Source organism: Numenius arquata, chromosome 14 (genome assembly GCF_964106895.1).
Source record: "Numenius arquata chromosome 14, bNumArq3.hap1.1, whole genome shotgun sequence".
Taxonomy (NCBI): Eukaryota; Metazoa; Chordata; class Aves; order Charadriiformes; family Scolopacidae; genus Numenius; species Numenius arquata.
Window position 1 is genome coordinate 15,574,412 of NC_133589.1, and position 17,776 is coordinate 15,592,187.

General features: G+C 42.3%; 1 protein-coding gene across 1 annotated transcript; it reads left to right on the top strand.

Annotated features, from left to right (window-relative positions):
* Positions 1-442: 442 nt before the first annotated feature.
* On the top strand, positions 443-12,588 carry IL20RB (interleukin 20 receptor subunit beta). Its single transcript, XM_074158757.1, is given in 9 exon segments — positions 443-476; positions 1,067-1,083; positions 1,086-1,161; positions 4,351-4,477; positions 5,195-5,385; positions 8,212-8,336; positions 11,251-11,401; positions 11,718-11,863; positions 12,463-12,588. Coding segments are annotated over 9 exon segments (993 nt in total).
* The last annotated feature ends 5,188 nt before the right edge of the window (positions 12,589-17,776 follow it).

Consider the following 17,776-nt stretch of genomic DNA (forward strand, 5'->3'; position numbering starts at 1 on the left):
TGTATCTGTTTGAGTAATAAAGTGAATGGTATGAGGCATAATTCGATACAAATCATGTGGGTTTTGAGATACTTCTCATGTTTTAATATTTACTCAGAGTGCATACATCCCCATGATTACGGCACCACCAGATAAAAACCAGTGAAGAATCAGATATGCTATCCAGGCCAAACTGAATGATAGCTCAAACCTCAGTATTACCTTATTTATACCTTCTTGGTACAACAAAAGAACAGATTTTTTTCAACTGATGATTCAATTTTGAGTTTCTTCTGCAAAAATGGCCTTTTGCAGAACATTAAAAGCTTCCACCTAAACTTTGTCTCACCCTTGGCCTCTTAAGAAAGCAGCCTCACAAGCACAAAGGTACCTGGTGCTGCAGCCTTGGAGCCAGCATCCAGCTGAAGAGCCTGCCTTTGCTCAAGAGGTGAGATAGAGAGCGATGGACCTTGAAAGACGGAAAAAACTTGGGATACGTGTGCCTGCACCAAATCAGATCTGAAAACAGAATAATATCCTCAGTACACACCCAACACAGCTGACATAAAAATAGTATTTGAAGGTAAATTGGAGCACACAATTACCTTCTGCCAGCCCAGAGGCACACAATCCTTCACCGGTCCTTTGTGCAAGGTCTGTGGTTACAGGTCTACCTTAGTAATACTGGGGAACTTTCCTGGTGATTGGAAGCATCCGGGATTTATCTAGTTTTGGGGATGAGCAGAAAAACAAGCATTTTCAGCTATATAAAGTACATGGAAATATCCAATGAATCCTGTTTGCTCCTTATAATGTCTTTCTTTAATACATATAATTGCTAACTAAGTGAAACAGAGTTATGCCATCTAGTTTAGCAGTTGCACAGACCTGTAAAGAAATGCTGGCATTGGATTATCCGGGCACTCCCTGTAACTACACCCTTACAAACAATGTATCTACGTCTTTGGCACTGGTGCAGAGAAGCGGAGTTTGCGATATTCCCCTGAAGTCTCCGCGTTGCTCGCATCATGGCTGGCTCAGATAGGGCTCCCTGTCTAGGAAGGGAAATTTCTGAGCTGCGCAACAGGATATGAATGTGGGAAAAGGCGACAAGCGTGAGCAAAATGTCACTAAAGCTCATCTGCTTCTTCCTCTGCAGTCTGATTGCACCAAATCTCACAGGTAAATGGCTAAAATATCTTCAGTTGACTTAAGTCAGAAGACAAAGGGGTTGTGAGAAAGAGAGTCTTCTGTCCTTTTGTTAGAAATGTGTCTACAAAACTTAAACCAAATAGTATGGTCAGGTGATCTTGAATTTTAATTCTTTGTCTAAAAGTAATACTAGAATAAGAGAATGGAATAGACAATCCATAAATTCTTGTTCTGCAAGTCAATTCGGAAATCTAAAGGGGAGTTTCAGTTTGAAGGAAATTAACTTAATAATACTGTATTTGTCTCTGCTCTTCTTCTGTCAGAAGCTAAACTTTCAAGTCCTCTTTTAATGCTGATCTCTTTGAGCCCAGGGGATGCCCTGCCTGTGGAATGGATTCATGGTCAGAAAGGAAGGGTATAAAGTCTTAATTAAAAGCTCAAAAATGTTCACTGAGGGTCTCCTTTACCCTAGGAGGAGGTTGTGCAATCTGTGATCTGCTTCTCCGAGTAAATGCTAGGCTCCAGATGCGTCTCCTAGAAGGAGTTTGGACCCAGATTTCTCGGGCCAGGTGTCTCCTGCACTTTGTATGATTGTTGTTTCTTTTCCCTTCAAAATGCATAGACATGAGTTAATGCAATATTTTAGTACTAAACCAACATACTTCACTGTTTATACTTGGTGCTTTCTCTGTTTATACAACCCAGAAGTGTCTTTCCTTTGTGTTTGCTTACAATTGTTTTGTGGGCTGTTGCAACAGATGGATTGGAGAAACCATGAATATAATTTGTTTGTAGATGACACAGGATATGTCTAAATTAACAGTATTTTGAAAGAGTATGAAACTCTCTTCCAAACTACAGCTTTCAGCCTGGGCCTGGGTCCCAGGCAGAAAGCAGGCAAATGCATTATTGCTTTTATTGCTCAGGGACCCCTGTTAATTTGTGTACTGGATAAAAAGATCTCAAGTTTTAGCTTTACACTGTTTTAAATTGGTCTTGAGGGCTATACACTGTGTTTGCAGTAGGGCATGGTAATGCAGTTACAAACACCTCTGTATGTACAATCATATCAGACATATTAAAGCTATTAAAGCTGAATCATAAGTTTCACTTATGATTAGTTATTTAAGCTTACAAACAAAAAATTTTAAAATTTTTACATATCACAACTACACACACATATGGATATGTATACTTATGCCCACACAGGTATCTATTTCTATATTTTATGATTATGAAAGGTAAAGAGTATCTTTCTCTAGGGATACAGTTCCCTTCATCTGAAGGCAGATGCACAAACTAGTGCAACGTTCATGTGAACTGTATGTCCATAACACTATATCCCACCACCGCTGTCTTACCTGCAATGCTGGAGACTTCATTTTGTGACCCTAAAGTGCACTCCATGGCACAGAATGAATAGCTGCTGTGTGCTATAGCTTTGCCCCAGAAGGTATGTGGCCCTGTAAAAATCAACAAATGTGCTCTATAGATAACACACAGGAATATTAGGTTTTTATGTATCTTATTTTTCTTGGAGAAGAGTTATTACGAGTAGCAGAATTTGTGCCCATCCTGAATCGATTAATACCAAACAGAAACCTAAATCAGTGAACTTTTTTAACAGAGACACATCCACTGTCATTAGGCCCAGAGTTTTTCCTAATTAAAGGAAGAAAGAAACTCTAGTGTCTGTATACAAACTTTTGTGGTTCAGCTGAAGTGAGGTGACAGGTCTCACTGTGCCAATAGAGGAGTCACTGGTTTTGCCAGCAAACTGGGAAAACAGTGTACTAAGCTAAGCATAGCCAGGAAATTAAGATTGGTCTCAACCAGATACAAAATAATGTTTGGGCTATTAAAAGGTAGACAGTCCAATTCAGAACTATCTTCTTTTAAAATTGGTTTCTGGACAGTTTAATAAGATAGGGCTCAGTGCTGCTGAATACAAAAAATATATATCCAGAAAGTCCTAAAGCCAAGGACTTAAAAACTTGGGAAACAGTCCAGTTCACCCCTGTTCAGAGCTGGAACATCATTGTGTGCTTGAGTCATGTGGAAAAATGAGTGTCTGATCATGTGACTGAAGTCTGTTGTGTAATTCACATACTTGGGTATGCCAGCTCCCCAAATCAACATGGGAGCCAAGAGTACAAAGAAAAGTGGTAGCAAACAATCTAAATGTTGAAAAGCACGGAGAATACAAGAGCCCAAATGCGTGGTTGAGCTGCAGAGTGAAGGTCAATAAAGAGTTGGTTTTTTTTAAAAGACAAAAAGTGCCTTGGCAGTGGAACGGACCCCAACTGGCAAGAAGTGATAGAACTGCTGATACGGCAGACAGTGACTCTTCTGTTGCCTAAATGGCAAGGAGGAAAGCTTCTCATCCCAGAGATACCTGACTTTTAGTTTAAAGAATGGTTGAGCATTGCGTCAACAGAACCATATTACGTATACCAAAGAATCATAAAAGAGTTGGCATCAAGGTTCTCCACATCGTTAATGATTTTATAAAGATAGGAATACGGGGAATATTCTAAGGGCAGAAAGCAGACTGATCCTGCCTTCCGTGCTCTGGCCCAAACACTGCTCAGGATTTTACATTAAGATGCCATAGGATAAAATTAACTACAGTGTAAGTACCATCCCATACTTACGTTTTGATGATCTGAGTGATGTAATAATTTCATTTATAGACCACTGAATAAGTTTATTCTATGAAGAAGTACTTTGATTACAGCCTACAAGCTGTAACATTATTAGAATCCTGCAATTTGAAAAAAACTGTACCAGAGCTAGAATCTTCTACAGTGTCCAGTCCAGTCAAGCCTGGAAAAAAATAGCACATTTTGAACCACAAATCTGTTGGAACAGTCTATAGAGTGCACTAGAGTATCTGTTATTTGACTTCATTAAATTGAATTGGATGGCTTTATAAAAGCTTGACCTTTTCTCAATGTTTTACTGATACAATGAAGAGTTCTGAAATAATGAAAAGGCATGCTTTGCCTCTCTGTAAGCAGCACCAGCCTAACTGCCCTGTCACTTGCTCTTTGGTTGTCATTTCTTCTTCTCTGTAAAATACTTTCAAACACTGAAGTGACAGTAGTGAAATGAAGCGTGTGTTTCTCTGATGCAAAACAGTTTTGCACTATTCTTCTAAGGTTTTTTTCTAGTACACTCATATACCTTTTTTCTTTCTTTTTTTGCTGGGAATTTTAGGTGAAGATGCTTTGTTGCCAGCACCTCAGAATATCTCTATTCTTTCTACCAACATGAAACATTTCTTAACTTGGAGTCCTCTGATCATCCAGGGAGAGACTGTGAGATACTCGGTTGAGTTTCAGGGGTAACTGGGTTTTTTCTTCTTATTTGCCCTTCGAACACTGTTTACTTAGACTTAAATGCTGCACTGTTTGGATGTCTTGAGTGCTATTCACAGGCGTGAAGTTTGATACTTCAGCGCTGTTGATCACAAGTAAGGGCAAAAAAAAATCCTTTTGCTCAGATTCTGAGACTGTTTACAGGTTAATAGAAACCTGAGTAATCCAAGGTGTGCAGTAAGCCCACATATGAAAACTGTCTCTGTCCAAAGTATTAAAAAGTTAGGAAGACTAGCTGTTGCTAGTTTATTTAGAAGAGGAAAAAGAAAACATTTGAGATTTATTCAGTGTTAATCTTTTAAACATTTAACACACATTGCAGGAGGTTTCTGATGCATCTTGAGCTGTGACTTGTATCACAGCGTGGCTTTGGAATTTTGGTTTACCAGGGATGATCAAGTCAAGTGAGTGAGCAGGATTTGCTGTATCAACACTGCATTGCTATCCCCACCTCCTACAATATCATGCTGCATTTGGCTCATAAACAAGCTGGCTCTGGCAGGTTTTCTCTAGATAAGATCTAAAACACACCCATGCTGGTTTCATATACTCCTGGTATTCCAGCCCCAAATGTATCCCAGTACTGGTTTTACCTGGAAAGAACTAGCAAGCAGTCTTAGCCCATGTTACAGATATATCTCGTATCAGACTGTTGCCTGTCTGCTTTCTTTTCCTCTCCTCAGGGAGTATGAACGAGAGTATGCCAATGAGAGTTGGATTCCCATCTGTGAATGTTCACTCATCACAGCCACCGTGTGTAACATCACAGAGGATATCTCAGCCACTGTGGCCTATAAACTGCGTGTAAGAGCAGACGTTGGTGCTAGAAGATCAGAGTGGGGCACCCTGAAAGGTTTCTTCAATCGCATCACAAGTGAGTCCTGCTATTTGGCTTAAGCTGGATCAGTCATGTTAATTTCTCAGAGTTCAGTGTTGAGGGATTGCTCAAGGGCATGTTTGTGTACTGTGCATGTCACACAAAGCCCATAAACGCGGAGAGCACATACTACTTATCAGCTCCTCTCTTGCTGGGTTGGAATGTTTCACTCTTAGACAGCCATGCTGTGTTCTTGGACATGAGTTCCTCCTGAGGCAGGGCCGAATTTACCTTGAATTTCAAGGGCTTCAAAGATAGGCAAGAAGACTCCAGACATTTTTTTTTTTTTTTGCAAATTGGCCTCTCTTGCCCCTGATTTGGAAAAGTTCTGATCGTTAAGGTTGCTGTCAATGCTCCATTTAATCCATGTCATCTAGTCAATTCTGAAGGTCCAGAACCTGATCCTATGGAACCACTTATTCTGGAAATCAGCCATGTCACCCTATCTGCCTTATGCTATCCTGGAAATCCCACTCTCTTCCAGACAGGATTCCCTCCTCCCATGTTGTCAGATGTACAAAGTAACCTCAGAAGAGGAAAGAAAAATGGAACCAGTAGCATTGCTGCAGTCCTAGCAGTGCAGGATATTTTCTCTATATCCTTCCAACTCCTGCAAAGCTTGAGGCCCAGCTCAACCCAAGGATCATGTTGCAGCCTGAAGTTAGCATACTAGTTCCAGTGTTTCGCTGGAATCATTACCTGTTCTCTGCCATGTAGTCAACTGCTTTCAGCAAAAAAAAACTGGTGGAAAACCTCTGCTGAGGTCACTATTAGATTGCAACTCTCAGTCTGAGATGGGCAGCAGCCATCAGTTCCAGCCAGGGAAGAAATTGCCGGTCTGAGACCAGAGTTGACCTGATCTTAAACCTTCATCAGTCATTGCAAGTTATCTACTACTTCATGTAGATACTACTACTTCAAAAATACAGAGCATTTAGTCAAAGCAGCACCGTCAGAAGTGCCACCTAAGCTGGTGAGTGTGTCTCTTGGTGTAGAAATGTTTTCTGGATAGTGATTTAGATGAAAAATCCTTCCCTTTTCCAGGACCTATGGTGGCACAGAGTTGAGCCACAGACCACACTGTCAGGCATAGATTAGGGAAGGATATTCCCTAATTTGACCATATTCATGAAGAAAAGCAGCAACTTTCTCATGGTACAGTGAAGTATTTGACAGCTTAGTCCTGTGCCTTAGAGACCTCAAGAGAATCCTCTAAGCTGTGAAAATTCAGAGGATACAGCTTGCAATGGGCTGCAATGTGAATATGCATATATGGACAAATGTTTAAAGGAGAAGAAAAGTAACTGTAAGTTCTTATCCTTATGCGTTTTTACTGCTCACTTTCCCTCATCCATGCTTTCACATCTCTTAGGAAACCTGGCATTGAGTCTGAGAGGAACTAAGGAATTCAAAGCACATCCCACAGGTTCTGTACGTGGTTCATAGACAGTCAGAGCGTCAGCACAGCCCACAGTACTTCTAGAGTAAATAGCTCCAGTGCCAAGGCCTTAGGTGAAGATACAGATAAAGTATGATACCAGATGGAAAACACTTTTAAAAGATCTTCCTAAAACTAACAATTTAGTCAGTCTTACCTCTTCATTTGTCAAAATTCAGATAGTTGGTATCCAGTGTGGCAGCACAGAGATAAATATAAATGCTTCTGTTTGTTTAGTAGTTGCATCTTGCAATGTCCATTTGTTAATGCATTAGCCCCATATTTGGTTTTAGCCTCCAAATGATGTTATTGCTTTTTTTTTTTTTTTTGAGACATAGTGTTAAGCAGATTCTCAGCTTTTAATTTAAAAGTATAAAGTAGTTTTCCAGGCCTCCCATTTGTGGCACACTCAGCATGAACATACTCAGATTTTATGTTTTCCTGTTGCTCAGTATTAATGGCAATTCACTGGATGTAAGAGCAAATTCTATTAAGAACATCTTTTCTATATGTGGCTATACATTGCTCTCAGTGCTTTCTTGAAAGCAAGGAAGTTGAAACCAGTTTCAGCTACAGAGTGGTAAAGAACAGCATAGATAAATAGTGCAGATACGATCACTGTACTGCCTTGATTCCCAGTGCACAAATGTACAGTGTGTAGTTTCATCCATGCTTGATTGATTCAGATTGTTTTACTAATACTCCTCACAGCAGAATCCCAGACCGAACCAAGCTTTGAATATCAAAGTAAGCATAAAGCAAGTCACCTACAGATTTACTTGCATACATTTACAAAAACTTCAGTCACAGCAGGTCATCAGCCCAAGTCTATCTAAAACCATGTAGATACTAAAAGAAAATCAGGATTTATGTGAACTGCCAGAGTTATCCTGAGGCTCATATTGCTTTTTCCTTCACCTTTGAATAACTGCCAAAATTTCCATGAAGAAGCAATGGTTTCACAGCTCCTGTTCTGTATGTTAGTGTTAATCTAATGCCCAGGAGCAGAACTGGCCTGATCTGGTGTCTCAACTTCTGGTCGCCCAGCTGGTTCTGCTGCTGTTGATCACATGGGACCCTCAGGCCAGACACTTCATCCACTGGAGAAAATTCAAAACCTTTCAAGTTCTGTGCAACCCAGCTATTGCCAGACTCCTGTTTGCTATGCCAGTCATGGAACTCCTCCTGCTCCAAGTCTGCTACTGTGTCTAGACATACTGGGAGGCAGAGCGGAGAGAAGTTTCTGCCCCACTGAAGCAACCAGCTGTTATTCCAGATTAATGTTACTGTGCTCATGATGGCAACTTCTCTTCCTCTCCTAGCTGGGAAGACAGTTTTTAAAGGTTGCTTCTGATGTGATAATGGTGCTCTCTCTGTGTTGGCAGCTTCCCTGACCCCACCTGTGATGAAGGTCATAGCAGATGGGTATCATTTACTAGTGGAGCTGGAAGACATGGGGCCTGCTTTTCAGTTCTGTGTTCTCTATTGGAAGAAGGGCCAGGAGAGTAGGGTGAGTTTTACCCTCGGGTTTTGGGCAGTATCAGAGAGCCCACATACTTAAGAGTGAAAGCATACAGACATTGCCTGGGAACTGTTTGCCAGTCCGAGCTCCTGCTGTGAAGCTGGAGGACCTCCTGTGCACGTACTCGTGGGTTGCTCTTATGCCCATGGAGAAGTTTGTTCTTTCCACATTTCCTTCTCTTGGAAGAGGAATCCCACAGGGACCTCAACTATTGCAAGAAACCAGAAGTCAGAACTGAAGGTGTTTATGCTGACTTTCTTCTCTGAAGATCATTTGGTTTACTCAGACCAAGATTAAGGTGTCACACTGAGATGCTGACTATTTTCAGAGCTTTTTGTAAAACAGCTTGCCTCTGACAGCTGTAACTTGCTTAGCTGAGGGCATTGCTTACACCTGGGTAATGATGAAGCAGTGACAATTTATGTTCCATTCAGGTCCTTCTTTTTGCTCTAGACATCTCATCTTTTTTTTTTGGTCTTCTGAGCACCTAAAAACATAAAAGCACGAAAGCAGTCAGATCATGGAATCATCAAACCCAGTAGCTTCTCTCTGCCAGCGGGCAATGGAGATGACCAAGGAAGATAACAGGGAGAGAGCCTGCGTGTAATTACACTTACATTATTTTTTGAGAGTTCAGAGACACAGCTCCAGAAAATTCCTGAGCCAGAAATGGTATCATTAATAGCCCGTGACAATTTTTTTTTTCCATTAATTTATCTGTTCTGGTTTTCAAGCTATGTAAACTTTTAGCATGTACAACTTCCTGTAGTCAGTAGTTTTGCAGCTTAACTGTTGGGCAGTCTCAATCTTGGTTTAGGGGAGAGAGAGAGAGAACAGTTATTGCCTATTCCCTTTCCCCACCACTCTAATACTTTTACATTGTGTATCTTTTTCCAGGCCAAGGACTCCAGTAACTAGTAGTTCCCTGTAGAAGCGCTTCCAGATATTTTTGCCTTTACCAAGGTGGGCAGGGAGTAAACCTGAATAGTTCAAGGTGCAAGAGCACTATGGATTAGCACAATAGAACAAAACAAGTCTTCACACTCTTATTTTCCCAGCAATTGTTAACATGGGTGACTACCACAGAGCTGATTATTCCATGAAACCTGAACCCCAAGTTCTTGTTTCATCCTGGGGGATGATCAACTAAAAGTCCAGTCACTGACTGTAAAAATGAAGGGGAAAAATTCTCATGAGCTTCATTGCACATTTATCTGTGTTGAATTTCATTTGTCATTTTATTACTGCTCCTGCAGTTCTTCACAGTTGGCTGTCATCTTTATTATTCTGAAGTGTTTTTTCTTATTATCATTAGCATCTATCAGTTTTCATTTTGCTTCCTGATCATATGTAGTAATATGGCGGTGAGCACAGATCTGCATCAGTCTTCCCCATGACTTCCTTCCACTCTGAGAAAGGATCAGCAATTTAGCCATACAAAACTCTTTCCTCTATCAGCAGGAGCAGGGCTGCACTCTATGAGCCAGGAACCAAGGGTGATCCCAGTGCAAGCAGTGCCCTCCCAAATGAGGCACAGTCCCACAGGGTCTGACCACAGTGGGCAGAACCAGGTACTGGTAACAGGGCCCATCACCAGCCCCAGACAAGGGAAGAAATGAATCAGGCCCAGGCTCCGTCCAGGGACCCTGGCCAGGAGCAAAAAGGAGACAGGACCAGAGACAGGGCTCTGTCTGTCAGAGGACAAGGCTGCAATGTATTTAACAAAGGAGACAAGTCTGGAGACAGGCACACTTCCAGCGTAGCTCAGACTGGGACTAAAGGTCCTGGGCTGAGCTTAAACAGGGCTCCTGGGCCATGGACAGGAGGATGAAGACAGGGGGGACCAGGCAGGGCTAGTCAGGGCCATTGCAGCCTGATTAGTGCACTCATAGCTCCGATGCCTTTTTATCCCATGGCTGTTAGCTTAATAGGCTTTTGAAATAAATCCTGACTACCTTTTGGAAATCCAAGTAAAGAAGATCAAACTTGTCCATGAGCTTTCTGACACCTTAGAAGGAGTCATATAGGTTTGTATCTGATTGCTTTTTATGAATAAAATATGAGCTCTTCTTCAGTATATGTTAGTAATCACCTAAACATTAATTCTAAACTTCAGAATAGTTTCTACCAACTGGACCGTCACAAGCATCAGGTTTACTGGTCAGTGTATATCCAGTTCTCTGCTGGGACTCTTAATTTTTTTTCCAAATAATTGTCACATTTGATATATCTGATTTGATATTTTTGCAAGAGGTAACACACCCTGGGTAGTCATTGACCTGATTTTGTCCTTGAAATCTTTTCCAACTAATGGATCTCAAGATCCCATTTTTGTGGAGAAGGATCTTACAATGGAGAGAAGGACTTGCCCTGCTAGGAGAGCCCTACTGGCCTGTTGGATGTGTCTGTATGTGTGTGGTGCTGGAGGCTAATCAGGCCTTCTGTGAGCACAGGCTTCGCATCTGCAACACAGTAAGAATTAGGACCAACTAGCTAATTGTTACCTGTCCTCTCATGACTAGGGAGACTGGGAATAGCAACTTCATTTTGCTAGCAGTTAATGGAGTCCTATTTATTGCAAGAAAATAATGTACTTGTGTTCATATGCTGTTTAAGGGTTGCTGAAGTGTATTACAATTGCACACATCAAATTTACTTGCTCCTTTCTAGCCCAGTTCCCCTCTTACCCTTTCAGACATGTGTGGTCTCATTCTGCAGTCCACTGTACTTCCTTGTTTGCTGCTTTTCTCCCTCTCTCCTCATACTCACACAGTCCTCTCTGCCATCTGCTGCTCTTCCCTTTTCTCCCAGCAAAGTGTGGGCTAGCATCATGTTAGGATTCAGGTTCTCAATTAGGTCCTTGCCTGTTGTTCTGATGCTCTCTCTCCTGGGCCTGTGGCAGATGCAGCAGAAGGTGGTGAAAGAGGTCAGCTCCGTGGTTCACCTGGACACCATGGAGGCAGGACCTGATTATTGTGTAAAAGCTCAGACATACGTCGAGGCAATCAACAGAAGCAGCAGCTTCAGCCAGACACAGTGCGTGAGGGCACAAGGTAACAGCCATCCTTCCTTCTTATTCCCTCAGTGTAGTCATGCACAAGGATATCCCAGCACCTCGCTTTTCCTTTTGTTTCCACCCAATATCTCCTGTCTTGTTTGCAAATGTGCTGCCCGTTTGTTCCTTTGGGAGGTAAAAAAGGAAGACTTAGGAGTGCAGCCCCATTGCGGTGGTATCCTTTCCTGGAGTGTGCTGACGAAGGATCTCAGCAGGGTGGGTGGGAAGAGCAGCAACAAAGGGGGCAGGCCGACTGCATTGTGGCTTGTCCTCACAGTCTCTCAGAGAAATTTTGCTGCTTCTGTTATTTCTAGGGGGCACGTCCATGTGGCTGGTTACTGCCCTCATCTCCTCTGCTGGCTTTGCTGTGGCTGTCTTGACCCTGCCTTTCCTTACCTGGAAAACAAGTCAAATCTTTCAGTATTCCTGCTGCCCCGTTGCTGGCCTGCCAGAAACACTGGTAACTTTTTTTACTGTGCTTTCTTGTTTTTTAGGGTGCTGGGTATTCACGGGAGCGTGGGGCAGACAGAAAAAGCAAACACTTGCATAGGGAGCCTTGCTCATTCCAGGGTGATGAGCTGAGCCACAGGGGTCAAGCAGCCACATGAGGTGGCTGCACGGCTGTTGCTGCCTTCGGCTTAGAGCCCTGAGCAGGGATGATGCTCCTGGTGCTTGAGGAGAAGCAGCTTGAGAGGCATGGACTGACCCTGCCTGCCCAGCTTCTCCCCGAACAAAACAGCTGTGTCATTGGCAACACTGCTCCATGTCCCCTGGTACCAGCACTGAGCTGCTTAGCTCCTTGGTGAGGAGAAACCAGTCATCAAAAGCAGCCTCTTTTCTCGCTCACTCAGGAGTATGTTTAAGTCAGTAGCTTAAATGTTCTGTCAAGTTCAAGTGAGAATGCAGGGAGCAGCTTTTGTGGCTGTGGGTTCCTGAACACTGGGTCTCTGGGCAGTTACGGCAGGAAGGATGAGAGGAACGGTTTGTGGGGAAAAGTAGCAGACAGACAGGCTTGCTTATCAGCCTGGGGGTGTTTGAGTGAATGCATTTGTTTTACAGAAAGTATCAGAGCCCCCCGCACAGCTGATACTGCGTGGCAGTGAAGAAGCTGAGCAATGTGATCTGATGGTGCATGTGATGCCCTCAGAAGAAGTTCTCCGACTGTGGATTCAAGAAACACTTTAGAGCACCCTAGATACTAAAAACCAGCCTGTGGAAACAGATCTTCTAAGCAGAGCTGGCAGAGCCACTTTCCTCAGACCGATAAGTAACATTGTTTTCTATGTGTCTAAAAGCTGCCGCAAACCAAAGGTGTTGTGTATGATGAGCATGGGGCCTGCTCTGGTCCCCTTTGTAGCATCTACATCCATCTACGTAAAAAGCACAGGTGACAGCTGCACGTTTCTATACTTTACCTTCATATCCATACCCATGACCAGACATGAGTTAGCTCATGCTCCCTTTACTTCTGTCAGCCACATTGATGGTCTCAAGGCAGAGCCCATCCTTCACCCACCAGGATTGCACCAGAGCAGTAAACGTAGAGCCCAGTCCCTTAGTTCCAAAACATTTCAGCCTCAGTATTTTTGCCACAGTATTTTTAAAAGCAATTAAGCAGCCAGTAAGAGCTTCTTATGTGGCTAAACCAGCTGGAATGAGCAGGGAAAAAATTGCTTTTACCCTGACCTGAGGTTACACTCATTGAAAAGGATGTTGACAGTGATGGGACACAACATAATAACTTGCTGCATGTGACAGAGAACAATGTACAGTGCCAACAAAACTTACAGATGGTGTCATGAGGCATAGCTGGGTTTCACCAGTGCTTAGGGAGGAGTGATGTGAGAAGGAGCCAGACTTCAGAGATGGCTGGAGGGAGCACTGAGAACCTTTTGGGGAGCAGAGCTTTGTAAGACCAGCGGCATTGCTAATACTATATAGGTCCAAGATCACCTAGGCAAGGATGTCAAAAATATGAAAGCTGGATATGCATGAAGGAAAACTAAGACCTTTAGGAAAAAGATAATTAGGGGTGAATTGTTTAAATGAGAGGGGTTTGGAGTGGAGAAAGGAAAGGAAAAGGACAGAGAAATGCAGGCTCAAGAAATGGGAAAAGGGGCAAGAAGATGTTCAAATCATGTGGTAAGTGTTGTCCAGGGTGCCTGCTGGGCATCCCTGTCGTTCAACACCACACCTGAACCAGGACATTGACTATGTCACACAGGGCAAACCTGCTTCTGTAATCAAGAGGGCCAAGTGAAGGACAACTTACGGTTCGTGGGGGAATGGATGGATGGATCAAGCATCCCAACATTACCGTGTTAGTGGCCATTCCAGGCCTGAGGACATCATTATCTTCCAGATATCTTGTCATCTTAAAGAAGGAAACTGCAAAAGACAAAGAGAAATTCCTTTTAAATACAAATAAAATACAGTCGTTGCGTATATTGCAATTATTGCTGTCATTTCGAAAAAAAGTAATTTATTACTAGTGAAGCAGAGACTTATGTTAGTGGGGCATGAAAAGACTTTGAGCTGAAAAGCGTTTTTTAAAGCTATCTGTGGATCTGATGAAATGCAAGACATCTCTTTCTTAAAAAAGAATGTGCCTTTTAAAATTTCATTCTTGTAATCTTGCATCAGGCCATCAGGTGGCACCAAAGCACTGTGAAACAAGTCAAAGTGACTCAGGACTATTCCTACCTCTGTGTTTTCCTGTAGAGGCAGTTCATGCTGAGGTCTCTGGCTAACACCTCACCTTTATGTTGCAGCCCATTTGCTTGTTTTATTCCTGTCGCACTGAGTTCTGTCTGGTCAATACTAGGACATAGAGCTTTGGTGTGAAATAGTAAGATTGGTACTGCTGAACCTGTAGCAAATTACAGGGGGAGACAATCTGGGCAAGCCTGAGCACTGAAGACTCAGGGTTGATTGTCATGGTTGTTGATAATTAATTAAGACATGCGTAGTTGCAAAATCCCATATGATGGTGGGACCAGACAAGGAGAAGAATTGTGAGCAAAGAGGAGAAGGTCTTGTGCCCTCCCTGAATGAAGCTGGGGTGGCTGCAATGGGAGGCAACCAGTGACTGGCTGATTCTGGCAGAAGGCAGTGGAGAGCAATGGTTTGTTGAGAACAGTCAGCACAGAAGCGCACTCCCTTGCAGGGCTATGGGCTCTTCGTCAAACTTCCTTTCCCCAGTGCTTGAATTTTCAAGGTATAGCTCCCTATTATAGAGGCCTTGGTGGTAAAGCTGTTTTGGGGAGTTCCTGTACCTCACATTTATCCTTATTTTGTTCCCTGTTGATTTGGATGAGTTTGGTGTCTTGGTTTCTAGTGTGTCCCACAGAGGTGTTGCCATTCAGGAAACTGTCCTGTTGCTTGTCCATCCCATGGCTATAGGTCTGAAAAGCCTTAGCAGTTCCTCCTCGCTCTCCCCTCTGACATTGTTGTGTTATGGCAGTACCAGCAATTGTTTAGGGAAATGGAGGAAAACAGAGAAAGAAAAGACCCTTGAATGTGAAGAGCTTTTACAAATTATTTTAATGCATATTTTATAGCTGCATATTAAGGATATGTTTTTTTCTCACTTGCAATAACCGATTTTATGCCCTTCCTCATTGCCAATAAAGCAGTTAAACAGTTGTACAAAACTGCTCAGACAATGTTAAACAAAAAAAACACCTGAAAAAAATTCTTACAATAGGGAGATGGAAGGGAATTGTTTAAGTGCCACTGACATCTTAGCAAAACCATGTGCAATTTGCATCAGGATATTCCAGTTTTTGTCTGTGGAGACCTGAAGCCACATTTGAGATGCTGATTGAAAGTCCCTGGAAAGCTTCTCACTTTGAAGTGTGTGCTGCATTTTGTTAAGCCTAAAAATCATGGTATAGAACAAGAGTGATTCCTTTGCCATCCATGTACACAGTGGCATTGGCGTAGGCAGCTGCCGTCAGTCATTCCCTTTAGTTCATTTCTGTGCATCGCAAGAGTTAATCGTGCCTCAGCAGTCATGGCAACGGCTGCCTTTGATAACTGATTTTGCTCCCACAACCATGATACTACATTTCAAAGGACCAGGCAAGTAACTGCAGGAAAGAGCAATGTGTACTGATGAACTTTGCTCTGTTTCTTTCCATTGATGTGGTAGAAAGAGGCTCCATTTCTTTCAAAATACACTTCTTTTTCACTTTCCTCAAAAAATGTTGCATGAAAATAAAGCACAAACCTGCATCACCTTTCTAGCAAATTTTGTTTCTGTGGTGCATGTAACCTGTGGGATGTCATTCCAAAAAACAACTTTTTCCTGCACACTTTGCAAGAACAGAAGAAATGCTGGTAAGACTGTATTTTAAGGAAGAAATGATTCAGTCTATTACATGCAGACCAGCATAAAAACTGTTGATTACATGAACATTTAAAAAGAGTTACTTGCTTTCTTGTCAACCCAGTAATGCCAAGGAATTCAGTTACCTGCTCCATGACACTAACTGGCTGAAATATAGCCTAGTTTTTCCTGTGAAGTGTATTTCCTTAGAAGGGTATTACTGTTGGCAATTTTTAAGGGCTGATATTAATATACAGCCCAGCATTTCACTGTCCAATCAAACTGAGATCTTTAGTTTGATAAATTACCATTTTAAACTAATTTCTACATTATTACAGTATGGTTTTGTCTCTTTAAAAGTTATCTTTTTTTCCTTACAAAATCAAAAAATAACCAAAATCACTACTTTGACTACAAATCGATTCAATTTCTTGTGAAGGTGCTAGTGTGTCCTGCAAATGAAGTGCTACAAGGATAATAAAGATCTAAACCACTGCAGATAAGATGTTTATGGTTTAAAGAGTTTATGTACAGGTGATTCTGTTGCTATTGAAGTACAAAACTGCAGAAACAGAAAATGACTCAGTTCGTGTCTCTTGTGGTCTTCTGAATAAATGGAACTATAAAAAATTTCAGGAATTACTAAATCAAGGTATAAAAGGAATTAAAAGATGGCAAGGTTAAGTGAAATTGCCCAAATAAATACCGCACACGGAGCCCTAATTTGGTTTCATTCAGCGTATGGGCTATAACTTAGCTATTACTACAGAAATGGCTACTTCTGAGGAGTTTAATGTTCATGATTTGCTCGGGATCAAACACTGACCTTCATCAACATGCTCTCCTGGTGCAGGCCAGCAGGCAGTGGTCCTACCCTGAAGACATCCTGTTCACTTCTACAGCCTTTAGTCCCAGAGCAAGGTTTGACAAGAGCTTGCACTTGCTTTGCAGATCTTCAGCACTGGAATAAAATAGAGAAATGAGGACGCTGTGTCGTGGTTTGGGCTTGGGCTAAAGGAATGACAGATGCTCTCTTTACCTTGCTCTCTCCACCTTCCCAGAAGAGAAAATAAGGGAGAAGCTTATGGGTTGAAAAAAAACCCTAAAACTAATGAAATATTAATAATAAAAAAGAAAGATAATATCAATAAGAAAATAATGAAATATATACAATATATACAAAACCAGCTCCCAGGATGACGATCACATCAGCAGCAGGCACTGGTACAAGTCCTAGACTGGACTCCGCGATGGACAGGAGTTGAACTTGGGAGCTGGACTCAGGAACGCACAGAGAGACAGCCCTCCTTGGACGCCAGTCATTGAAGAAAGAGGCTGACCCCTTTGATCCTACAGCTTTATACTAAGCATAATGCAGATGGGATGGAATATCCTGTTGGTCAGTTTTGGGTCACCTGTCCTGCCTGATGCTCCCCGCAGATGTGACCCCTCTACACTCTTCTGCCTCCAGCCCTCCAATGTGGCACACAAGAAAGTGAGCTGGCCTTGGTTGTTATAGGAATAAGTATAAGCAGGAGCCTCTCTGCATACTGTTCTTTGGTATTCACTATAAACATCAGATGTTATCACTCTGGAAGCAGACCATCTCTGAAGAACATGCTGTTAATTTCAGAAAGTGCAGTTAGAAGAGACTTAGATGAAAAGTAAAAAACTGAAAAGAAAATTGGTTCTGTTCTATCTCAGACCAGGACAAACTGCCAGCCTGAACTTTCCAAGTGTGGGTGTGTTTAACAATGTTAATGGCTAACTTTGCCCACACCAGGGACTGCTGTGCTGCCCGAGTTTGTCCTTCCTCACCACAGACCCAGGAGGAGAGTGATGGCTCTGCAAGGTGAGGTGAGCTGGCTCCAAGGTGGGAAAAGTTGCCATCTCCCAACAGGCCCTCCAGTCACTGACCCCAGGGGAGTCCTCTACAAGCAAGCTGAGGACCTCTGTCTTCATTTTCTCTTGGGACATTAACAGCATTTGATTTATTTTTTTTTAATTTTTATATTACCTTTTTTTTTTTTTATTAGACATCTG